The 12810-nt window shown below is 39.6% G+C and overlaps 1 protein-coding gene and 1 long non-coding RNA gene across 22 annotated transcripts in view; both read left to right on the top strand.

Annotated features, from left to right (window-relative positions):
- The window catches only part of Rbfox1 (RNA-binding Fox protein 1), a 133226-nt gene that overhangs the window by 37295 nt on the left and 83121 nt on the right, over nucleotides 1-12810 (top strand). For 2 of the 21 annotated variants that reach the window (XM_089260077.1, XM_089260063.1), the window contains exons 1-2: nucleotides 9693-9928; nucleotides 11744-12124. The exons of the other annotated variants lie outside the window; for them this stretch is intronic. In XM_089260077.1, the coding sequence (XP_089116203.1) occupies nucleotides 12113-12124 (12 nt within the window). In that variant the 5' untranslated portion in view covers nucleotides 9693-9928; nucleotides 11744-12112. Of the gene's footprint in view, nucleotides 1-9692; nucleotides 9929-11743; nucleotides 12125-12810 lie in introns of those variants that run through there. 21 annotated transcript variants of the gene reach the window in all.
- LOC149091512 (uncharacterized) lies at nucleotides 9925-11816 on the top strand. Its single transcript, XR_016196783.1, has 2 exons — nucleotides 9925-10164; nucleotides 10195-11816. It is a non-coding gene; the product is annotated as an uncharacterized LOC149091512 (long non-coding RNA).

The following is a 12810-nucleotide window of genomic DNA, read 5'->3' as shown; positions in this document are numbered from 1 at the left end:
AGAATCTCTGATTAAAATGAATACTTCTTACATTTGATTTTTTTTATTATTATTATTTATTAATTTATTATTTATTCATGACTTAAGATTTTTATTTATTAATTACGGGTATTATTTCAACAACAAACTTGAATACCTTAAAGACCAAAAATCGTCAATGATAAGAGAGTTGTTATTAGAGATATGGGCGCTTAATAAAGTTCCGAATTGAAATCGAATTATAAATTGTAATCGAGCCTAGCTAGAAGCCAATGCGCCAGCTAATTTCGTTAACCTGCCCAGGTGCTTTGCCAGTCAAAAATGCATGAAACAACTCGCCCGAAATTGGCTCAGACAGAGTGACTGGCTGACTGACTGATGCTGCCTCCTGCTGCGCAATAGGCCAACTTTTATTGACTTCCGGCTCGCAGTGCACACGGCTATTCGCTTTCGTGCAAAGTGCAAAGTTCTGTTGGCTGTAGGCAGCGCAACGCAGCACCAGGCAACGCCAGGCAGCGCAGCGCAGCCATTTACGCAATCAACCAGCAGAGCGCTGCTGTAGATAACGTGGCTAGAAGGGCTTGGCGAGCCAGAGGGGCATGATCCGGGGGAGTCTGGTGGATGGCATTGCCAGTGGCAGCAGCCGCGTCAGCGGTTACCCAAAACGCAAACATGCAGCAGAGTAGCATCAAAATCAACAACAGCTTCAGTTTTCACTACGAGGCTAAAATACCCAACGCACAACAACATCATGTCACACACACACACACACACACACATACATACACAGAATTGCGGCGCGACCAAAGTAAATTTCGTACGTCCATTAATGGCCAACTTTTGAGCTAATGCCGAGCAGAACCGAAAAAAAATAAATGGGGAAAACAGAATTCACTGAAATTGTATAAGCAGCCAACTAACCAGGCCCGCTGCCTAAAAATAAACAAAAACCTCAACAGTAACGATCTATTTTAAGGAAGTGCAACGACTGCGCAATACTCTTCTAACAATACTCTAGCAATAAATTGCAATGGGGTTCACTGTCACTGTCACTGTCACTGTCACTGTCACATACGACATACGACATACGACATACGACATACGACATACGACATACGACATACGACATACGACATACGACATACGACATACGACATACGACATACGACATACGACATACGACATACGATACCATACGACATACGACATACGACATACGACATACGACATACGACATACGACATACGACATACGACATACGACATACGACATACGACATACGACATACGACATGCGACATACGACATACGACATACGACATACGACATACGACATACGACATACGACATACGACATACGACATACGACATACGACATACGACATACGACATACGACATACGACATACGACATACGACATACGACATACAATGTTTAATATGCATATCGCATCATTTGATCACCACCTAATATTGCCATTTTCCACTCAAAAGCAGAGTATTAACAACTAAAGGCAGCAATGGCAGCCGCACGCCGCATAAACAACTAACTGGAAACACTTTCGACGACTGCAGGTTTGCAGTTTTTAGACGCCGTCTGAAATTCAATTAACTCGCAACGTTACACACTTTGTTCCTGATTGTTGCCGCCACCCACATGTTGTCCACCTGTGGGCGTGGCTCGCACCGAAATCGTTTTGTCGTTGCGCAACAGCTTTGGAATCTCCTTAAAGTAAGCAGCAATGCTGTCATTGGCCGAGGGCAACTTTAATAGACTCCTTTGGTTTCCTTTGACGAGGATATTCGATTGAGCATGGCAAATAAATATTGTTTTTGATAAGCAAAACATATGTCGAGTTTTGTTGTTAATTAAAAAAGTCATTCAGGTTCACAAGAAACAAAAAATATAAATATATTTCTGTGAATTCGACATGATTGGGCTATGGCATAAATGCCTAAAATAATATTAAAAATAATTTCAAATCAAATGCACATCTCTAAAAATAAATTCAAATAATAAAGACATGAAATACTCGTTAAAGCAAAATGAATGCAGCTCGTACATTGAAACTGTTTTTTGAGCATTTAAACAAAATAATTTTCATGTTAAACAAAATCTAAAGTATATACATTATATATTTAATAAATGACATATCTTGAAAATTAACAAAAAATAATAATAATTAAAATACCAATAAAAATCATGATGGCAGGATAATAATTAAAAATAAATTCACTTTTTAAAACTCACAGACTGTGAAATAAAAAATTAATTAAACTTTGCTCAAATTAAAAACAAAAATAAAAAAAAAAAAACGAAAAAAATGAAAGGTTCAAGCTCATTTTGTTTAAATTTTTATTTATTGTTTTTATTTGTTTTTTTTTTTTTTAGTTACCGTTTTTAGTTACCCGTTAAAATTGTGTTATCCTTTAGGCAACTTAATCTTAACAGGAGCTCATTAAAAATATGCAGATATCATCTAAAATTAAAATAGAGCATTCTATGATACGAAGCATATCTTGGGGGTAGAACGAGATTTTAAGAGTAGAGCCTTTGAAATCTTCAATATCTAGCAGCTCTTTGGGCTGGCGGCGTCTATCTCTTGGAGCTGTAGTTAAGCTATTTGGAATTAAACTTAACCTCTCTAGTTACTTCAGCTGGGTTTTGCAACTCCTAAATTTACTCTTTCAAATTTAGGAACCAAGAGATCTCGTTCTATATGATTTCTAGATTCTCTTGTACCAGTGAATAGCTGATACGGAGTATTTATCGATTCATAGAAATCGACAACGTAATCGATTATTAAACTTGAGTAATGCATATGAACGGATGTATCTTAATTCACGCCCAATCCCAATCTATATAAATACCTTCTGAACTTGATCTCCCGCTGCCTGAGGAGTGTCCTACAACGAGTTCATTTCGAAATCTCTCTTCGTTAGGGTAGTTCGTGTTCGGTGTGGCACAGGAGTAACGTCGCGCTTATTGGCCACTTACGTAACAAGCGCTGGTCAATGGGATGCTCGCGTCGCATTCGAGTCCCGTTGCACCTCAGTGAAGTTATTCTGTTGGCCCCTGGCCAAAATGTCAATTCCGATTCGAGGCTCGCACGCGGCACACATCACGTTCCCAGCTGCGACTGTGTTGCCACATTGCCATGCTGCCATGTTGCATAGCCGCGGCTGCGATAGAAAAGGCGGCCATCAAATCGAGCTGGCGTCGGGCTGCACTTGTTTTATTTTATTTTATATGATACAACAGCTGCGGAAATTATCATAGCAAAAACGAAAGCCAGCGCTGCAAACAAAGGAGGGCGGCTAAAGAAAGCATCTCTTATAAATTGTGCCTGTAGCAAAAGGCAATCAAGATCTTCACACACACACACACACACACACGTACACATATGCATGCAGACACATGCGATACACAGCCTCCATTTTGTTCAACTAGAGGCAGACATGCATGGCGGCATTTCCGGTTGCTTGGCACCATTAGTGCAGCTGCCACGCCCCCTCTCAACCGACCGCTCGTCTGCCCGTCCGCCTGCCTGCCGCCTTACATTTTGGCTTTTTGTCGAGATAAGCAGTTTTCCTTATATTTCTTTTTGCTTTTGCTGTTGGCCTTGCTGCAACTTTGCGCTAGAAGGAAAAACTTGTTTTTAAAAAGCGCATTTGACATGTGTTTGCTGCAGGCCCCAAAATACGTAGCGCTAAGGAGTGGAGAGACGCTACTCCTCCCTCTCTCTCTCTCCACCTCCTCCAGCCCTCATCCAGCTCTGGCCAAAAGTCTTTGCCAAGAACTTAGCAAGTTTCTGGGCGTCCTTTGCTTAAGCCTCTGCTGTGTGCGTGTGCAGCGTATATTCATTATTTTGTTTTCATTTGCTCTGCGCCGAAGTTCGCAATTGAATTTTATTGCGTCTTTTTGGGTCTCAGTGAAATACTTTTCCATCCCAGCTGCCGCGCCGCGCCCTCCAGCTGGCCGTGGACCTCAGACATCAGACATCAGACAGACGGACAGTTCGAATGCATTTCTTATGGCTCTGCCAAGCAACCGCAGTTTGTGGGCTCTTGGCCCAACTTTTTGGCTAAGAGCAAGACCGAGAGTGAGAGGGAGCGAAAATTCTCTTTCATTGACTCTGGCATCGGTAATTATGTGTTGGAATTTGGCATGCACATTACTCTGAATGTCCTTGATTAACCAGTTTATTATGCCAGCCAGATTTATTGAAAAACTGTATTAAAAATAAGTATGCTTAGCTAAGATTTTCCAAATCTATAAAATCAGATTTATACCAATATTCAGAGTGTGATGCATATCTTTATGTTATCTATAAAAAGAAATTAAATGTGAGGGAATGAAAAAAATAATAATGTATCCGTGACTTAAATATTATAGCAGTCTTCTAGTTATTATCGTTTCATATTTGATGTATTCTGACCTTATTTGTCAGCTTGTTTTCTATTCTCGCAATCTGCTATTGAATTCTTGCGGAATTTATCATCTGAGGAAATGTAATGAATAGTTTTAAGATATTTATTTTCTGGCAAACTTAAATTAAATTTAATAGAAAAATTAATTTAAAAAAAATGTATATATTTTTTTTTTATTTTTATTTTTTTTTTTAAGAAAATGAATACTATATATTAATAGTTAATGTCTAACTGAATTATCTTTTAGGCACTGGAACGCTTCCTGTGTTTGTATTGAATATAGTATTCTTATTCTTATTATACATGATTTAATGATGGAATGTATGATTATTATATATATTATATATTTTCATGTTTATCTACCCTACAGACAAAAGCACACCTGACTATACATTCCTACATTTAAAGACTCTAGAGTCCCATAAAAATGAACACCAGAGCATAGATATCACAACACAAATATACTCTTTCCCTTAGTGTAAACGAGTATTAATATTTAAAAATATTTGTCAAATGGAAGTTCAATAAACGAGACGAGATAATAAAATAGTAAGCCCGCAACAGATGTAACCAAATGAAATGTGTGTGAAAAGGCTTCAGTCAAAGGAGTTTTCGAAGCTGATGGAATTACAAGGGGTGTGTGTGGTGGCGGGTGGGGTGGGTGCTCAGGGATGTGCGGGCCCGATAAACCGGCAAATGCTTTTAACTTTTGCGATTGCTGCACACTTTTTGGCTTCCGCCCACACATTCTCATGCAAACGCATTTATGCTACATACAAATGTCTACATATTTACGTGTATATGCGATGAGGCTGTTGCTCTCGACTAATGTGACGACATGAACGCTGGCAGCGGCAGCGGCAGCGGCAGCAACAGCTCCCCAAAGACATCGCACGGAGCCCGTGTGCCGAGCTCTGGGGCTGTTTGTCTGTCTAAGCAAATTATAATTGAGAGTGCAGGACGAGCGCATTGAACTGGCGCCTCCTGCCGCCAGCCACGCCCACAGCGCCAGAGTTATGCTGGCTTTGAAAAGTATCTGATATAGTTATATCTGTGAGCTTCAGGTGACATTACAGGATATCTTGCACTTTATGTATATCAACATATATTGCTTCGAGTGAGCATATAATACAGCATATATACAGGATATCTCAAGGAATAATATGAAAAAAGTTAGATAATATTATATGAGAATAAATAAATAAAAAATAAAACAAAAAAATATATATATTCATTTCTTTTTATGCGGAATATAATTTAAACATGTTTATTAAAGATATATAAATTAGACTTGTATGAAAATTCTATCCATCAGTGAATATGTTTTTTTATGTTTTTGTTTCTAAAATATTCTGAATTGGGTGCATACTTAATTTGTATGAAACATATAATAATTCTATCCATTAGAGAAATATTTTCTAATTATCCTGAAAAATATAGTAAATTGGATACAGCTAATAGGACTTTACAGAATATAAAAGTAATAAAATATTTTAAAATTGTTTGTAATAATTATACAAGGTGCAACGCAAAATCTTCAAGAATTTTAATATTAAACTTAAATTTAAATTTACTTGAACTTCAAGAAAATCCTATTTCATGATAAATAAATAGCTAAATGGAATCAATTTCTTTCATATTGTCATAGTATATTGGAACAGAAAAGCTTTAAGAGTCTTGCTAATGCTCTCTGTTCAGTTTCAGCTGATTCAGTGCTTACCTGTCTTCTTGGTCTAACTGTTGTTGTTGTTGTTGTTGTTGCTGTAAGCTGGTCTTTGTGGCACGCTCGAAGCAAACGCGCAGCCACTTGAGACTTGAGCCGTTGGCAAACGCAACGCTCCACGACTTTGACTCCTGCGGCTCCTTCTGCCCGTTGGCCATAAATTTTGTGCCACGTTTTGCCATTTTAATGAATGGATTTTTTAATGCAATGTTCTGCTTCCTCTTTTCATTTTAATTTTTTTTTTTTTTTTTGGTTTGGTTTGGTTTTGGCTCGTTATGCTGGCCCAAGTGCCTGCTGCTTTGGCTGCCTGGCAGCCCGACTCCTTGGCGAGCTTTAATTTATTGACTAATTTAGCTCAGGCCGCTTCCCCTTCCACCGCCTCCTGCCCGGCCCATGACTAATAGATACTTTTAGGCGATTTTAATGGCCAACTTTTGCTTTTATGCATGCGTATCGCACTCATTCCCGTGTGTATGTATGTGTGCGCGTGTGTTTTTTTTTTACATTTTTAATTAGGCACCGCCTATTGGCAGCCTATTTGGAAAATTTAATTAATGCGCATTTTATGTTCGCGTGAAGGTGGGAAACGCTTGCCACACACCTGAGCAGTGGCTCGGCCATAAATATTTCCGATTAGCTCTGGGTCTGGCTCTGGCTCTGGCTCTGGCTCTGCCTGGCCATAACAACAAACAGCAGCAGCAACAACAGCAACAATAACATATAATAGCTACAACTGAATGAACACATGTTTTGCTCAGACGCTTTACGAGCGCCCGCCTAAAAGTATGCAATGGTTTTGGTTGTGCGTGCAGATCTTATCTGCCCAGCACCCACACACACACCCACACACCCACACACATAGAGCGTATGTTTCCTTTTTGTGTATGTATGCCCTGCCTTTGGGCACCTTTTGTCATCGTTTGCCTCGTTCCGGCTGCGCGATAACAAGCATCATAAATCCTTTTTGCCTCCAAATGGCACAGGACAACGCCCCCTGCGCAGCTGCCAGTTGCCCGTGTCGCGCGCGTCTCCCCCTCGGCGCCGCTGCTCCTCACGCCCCGCGCCTTCCTTTCGCATCTCGTGCTGCTTCTTTGTAGCCATTTTGTAGGCGTCACCAGCAGCAGCAGGCAGCAGCAGGCAGCGTCTGTTTCGGTCTCTGTTTGTGTTTCGCCTTGGCCATCGTTTGTTATTGTTTGCGGTTTGTTGGCCACTCACGACTCGACCTAGCCACTCACCCTCTCGCCCACTCGCTCACCCACCCATTCATACATCAACTCTCTGGGGGCGGGCTTGCGTTAGTTTTCTTTAGGTTTCTGCGGTTCGCTGCGTTGTCTTAGCCAAAAACCAGATTGAATTTAGCCCAAAGTACAAATAGTTTCAGTTTCCCAAAGGCGACCGTAGCGAGGAAATTTGCGGCAGATTATGAGGCAGACCAAGGACTTTCATCTGTTGCAATAATGCTAGCAAATCAAATAGATTATATTAAGCCTTACATTAATGTTAGTCAGGAAATTAACAACTCTGCTCTCATGAGATCTTCATGCATTCTTGTCCACCTCATGTGTTTGGGAAATGAGTTTCTTTAATTTTAGCTGGATTTACCCAATATATAAAATCCTTTTAATATTATACTATTTACAAGTCACTTATTTTCGATTAATCAAAATTAAGTCGTCTAACATTATTATAACCTAAATGTGCATTTTATTATTGAATATTCTAATTCACCATTTAATTAATGTTAAAGATAAAAAAAATAAATAAAAAAAAAAAACATTGCTGTAATAAGGGAATTAACTCTATCCTTCTGAAGATTAATTGCTTAAGAGACACCTTATGTTAAGCTCCTATTATATTACTGTTACACAGATTATGTTGCAGTACTCTTAAAAGGGCATTAGCAATATCATTGTAAAAATGAATTGCTTGATTCCGTTTACATGCATATATGTGTATAAAGTTAAAATATAATAACTGCTATAATATTATGTTTGGGGATGATGAAGCACAGAAGGAACATTAATCTGTTATGCTTGGCTGTTATTCTGTTAACTTGTGTTATGCAGCTGTTAGGTTAACATTGCTGTTCAACTGTTACAGCACTTTCCCTCTGCAGATTATCTTCTGTAACTGTCCTGATAACATTGCAATTTCGGTTCTATTGTGAACTGAGCGAAGCACATACATATGTATAGCGCATTGCTTGGAAATCGAGTTTGGTCCTTTCTACATGTGAGTATGTTCTGCATTTATCTGCAGATGGCAGCGCATCGGCTTAGTTCTTCGCAGCGTTGCGTTTCCCTCTGTGGAGGAGGCGGCAATTTGCTGGCCAGCGTGGATTAAAAAGTTGCCAGCTTCACGGCATTTGCATTTATGCACAGAGCAACAAAAACAACAACCAAAACACGCACAGCGGCTGCTGCTACGCTGCTGCTGCTGCTTAGTGGAGCTGATAGGACGAAGGATATGAGAGTGGGCCGGCTTCAGGATACGGCCGGATGCAGCTCAACTGCTGCCTGGCTAGCTGCCGAGTCGAATGGGGCGCTGTAAACTCGTGAGGCTATTTGCATTTTAAATCTGCTTCCCCTCGCTGGGTGTCGTCGGGCAACGTTCCTGTTTAATAAGTCTCGCACGCTTTGCCGTGGCAAGCTGTTGTCCTGCTAGCAAGGACATGCTGCTGCTGCTGTCCACACGAGGCTAATGCAATCTTGACAACGCGTCCGTCATGTTGCTGCCCAGCCGAAAATGAGGCATGTCACTTTTGATTTGGTTTTATTGCAGGCAGGACGCAATTCTGATTTGCAGGCCATGGCAAGTGGCAAATTGCGAGTGGCAAGTGGCAAAAAGAGGAGAGGGAAGAGGATGTTGTTTGGACCTCAACATGGTGCACAGCATGTGTGTGCGTGTATGTGGCTAGAGGGAAAGCTTTCAGTTGGGAATGTCATTAACAATGTGTGCAGTAATGTGGGAGTATATCTGGTGACACTAAAATGAACGCTATTGGAAAGCAAAAAGAAAGGCATCTGCAAAATTTAATATTAATTTTTTGCATACATTTGATTTTAATAATTTTTTTAGTTTTTAATTTTAGTTTACTACAATAATGGCATTATATTTATTTACTTTAAACTCGATTTTTATCGCAAATTTTCGCGGTAACTATATTATCGATAAATATGAATACAATAACAGTGCTCTGTTAATATAACATTATTGCTGCAGGAAAAGAAACCTCTCTCTGACTGCATGTATGCCCATATCTATATAAAATAAACATTACAATTATTTCAAAATAAAATATAAAATATAAAAAAGAGAATTTATATATTATTTATCAAGAGTTTAGTAACTTACAGTTTACTCATACATCTATAATATAATTTCAAAAATTTAAACGGGCGCCAAGCTCAATTGTAACAGTGCTGCAAAATACACGAAATGGTTTTACGCTCCCGCTCTTGTTGAGAGTACCCAAGTAAATACTCTCAGTTTGCGCAACGCACACAACATTCTGCCGCGCTCACCTATGCTCGCATCCTCTGTGAGTTTCGCTCTTCGTTTTCATCTCTCATTCGCATTTCATTTCTCGTTGCGAGCGGACGTGTTTGATTGTTGCTGCGGTAAATTTAAGCGTTGCGCGCGTATTTCCCTACCAATTGTAGCTATTACATATTCTCGCTCTTCTCAACAAGTCGTGGGAGTCGAAAAAAAAGAAAAGATAATAATTGAACGCTGATAGTTTATAGTCGATGTCTTCATCGACGCAATCGTTTGAATACAAAACATGTAATCCATGTGTGCAAATACCAAATACCAAACAACAACAAAAGCAAATTCAAATACGTTTCTAGATGAAAAACAACAACAACAACGTCAAGTGCTTTCAAATCTGAAACAAAAGTGCAGTGCAACAGCGAGCTATGTTCAACCAAACATGTATAAATCGGAATCGGCAACGTACAACGTACAGATACAAAATGAAATGAAAAGTTAAAAATAAATATATATGCCATCTCTCTCGGCGGCGGCAGAGGCAGAGGCAGAAGCAGAATCAGAATCAGAGGCAGCGGCATCGACGGCAGCAGCAGCGTCGCACAGTCAGACAGGCGCGAGGGACGTGATTTCTCTTGTGCCTGTCTGTTCTGCCTTCCCCCTTCGACCGGTCGTTCGTTTAGCAGCATCAAAAGAAGAAAAAACCTATAGATATACATATAAATGTATATACGAATATATGTAGAAATTCATTCAATGTGCCACATGTTTTTGTCCGTCGTTCCTTGTGCTCCCTTCGCAATTTATTTTGCGCACATTTTTCTCTCGTTGCTTTTTGCGCTTCGTTTACATTTCATGGCTGCTGCGCCTCCTTGTTTATCCTTTGATCCTTCTCGCACTGCCATTCGCACCACCGTTCGCATGCCTGTTTTTCTGATTCGATTTTTCACAGTTCTCTCTGTCTCTCTCTCTGTCTTTCACTCACTCTCTGCTGGCGGCAGCGGCGTTAGCAGCATCCACACACACTCACACACCACACACACTCACACACGCTCAGCTGCTTGTCGTTGCTGCGCTTTGTCTTTCCCATTCAATCAACGAAAATAAAATGTGTGTGCCAGATGATGAATTCGCCTCGTAAGAGAGAATAATGTCCCCGTCGCAGTTGCCGTCGACGTAGCCGTCGCCGTCGCATAACCAAAAATTGCATTTAGCTGCAAAGCAGCAACAGCAACAACAACAAGAATTAATGCGTTTGCCTTTTCCGTTGGCCACAGACAAAGTAAAGCCTTTGTGGAATGTCTGGTGCTCGAATATGCCGCAAAGAGAATAAATATGTATATACATACATATGTACATATATATTTATAAATGAATAACGTGAAGACTTATCGCTGAACCAATAACAACAATAACAACGTTCAAAGTGACAACAACATTCGCAATAGATGTTTTTTTTATAAACATCATTTCATTCAACTGGAAACTGCGTCTGCTTTTACCTCTGCCTCTCCTCCGGCCGCTGCCCCCTAATAAAAGCGCGTGGCTGTCTCTCGTGCCTTTTGGCTGGTCTCTTTTGTCTCGCGTTTGCGCTGTATTTTTCATTTCGCCTTTTTGCGCATTTTCTGTTTTCGTTTCGTTTCGCTTGGCCGCAGCCACAGCCACAGCCACCGCTGCCATGCAACATCCTTCGCCTAGTTGGACGGCGAGAGAGAGCAACCCCTAAATAACAATTAGTTTTTCAATATGACAAAAAAATATCGCCAAATATACATATGTAAATAAACATATATAGAAATATATACATATTTGTCCATATGTATAAATATAAATAAGTCAACGGCGCAGACATTATTCCAAAATTTCGCAATTCGTTAAATTCCGCGTAAAAATCTGTTGTGAAATTGTTGTTCAAATATAAATATTATTATTTATATACATATATACATAATATTATTATTTTCTCATGTATCTATATTGGACTGGATGATGTGATATTCGGGAATCTAATATATGTTTCAACTGTTCAAGAATGTGTTTGCATTTTTTTATTCGTTTTTTGTTTTCTTCTCGTTTTGCTTATTTATATAAAATATATGTATATTTTCAGTTCAGTTTAGAATCTAGTGAACTGCGACTCCTAAGTGAAATTCACTCCAATTGTAAATTGTGCCAAAAATCCAAATTGTAAATCACATATGAAAATATAAATGAATGAGTAAAAACCACACTAAACAAATGCAACAAATGCGACGTCAAATCAAATACAGTGTTAATTAATATAATAATAAAAAGTGCAAGAAGAAAAAGAAGCAAGCGTGACTACCCTTGTTTACATAGTGTAGACTACCCCCTGAAAGAAGCAACACACACACTTTGTTGGTGTCAATTATACGGGGCAGCTGTGCATATAATTTGCGACGCGACTGTAAACACAAAAAGCCGTCAAACTGTGGGGCTCCGGGGCATTTTTTCTTCCTCCGCACGGAATGTATTATCCGGTAAGCAAAAACCAAAAAAAAAAAAAGACAACCTTTACACATTAGAGTGGACACAGATCCAACTGGCAGCAACAACAACAAACACACATTACAGTGCACACTATAAATATTGTGACAAGGCAACGGGCAACGACAGCTCAATTCGCCTTGTGTTTGTTTGCTTTTTCTGGCTGCCGTTTTGTTGTTTGCCTACCTTGTCGCTGTCTCTGTCTCTCTCACACTCCACACTCCACACTTTTTAATCGCCGCCCAAAGAGTTGCTTTTACTACTAGTTTGGCAAACTACCGTTGTTTTCACTCTCAATTGTCGGCGAATACAAATTCTTAGGCGTGCGTTTGGCTTTGTCGCTTATTAGACAAGCCTACTCACTCTCACTCTCCCTCTTTGTGCAGCTCTCTGGGATTTCTGTTTTTGGATTTGTTTACCTATTTACACAGCCAACAACAACACCAAATATGTGTGTTAAGCATTGTCTTCACACGTGTGCCGAAAATCTCTCTCGATTGCCCTCTCCACCTTTGTTGACTCTGCTTCAACTTCAACAAATTTTCTTTTTCTTTTTTTACGTGAATGAGCGTAAATTGTTTTCAGTCTTCAGTTTCAAAGGATATCTGGTAATTTGATAGGCCCTTAATGCAGCTCGACTTGCCGCTGTTGATTCGTTTTATCAATTTTTGGATATTAT

This window comes from Drosophila navojoa, chromosome 4 (genome assembly GCF_054131105.1).
Source record: "Drosophila navojoa isolate 15081-1374.11 chromosome 4, UAZ_NAV_1.0, whole genome shotgun sequence".
In the NCBI taxonomy this organism is placed as follows: domain Eukaryota; kingdom Metazoa; phylum Arthropoda; class Insecta; order Diptera; family Drosophilidae; genus Drosophila; species Drosophila navojoa.
The sequence above is the reverse complement of the archived record's forward strand: the minus strand, read 5'-3'. Positions and strand labels throughout refer to the sequence as shown.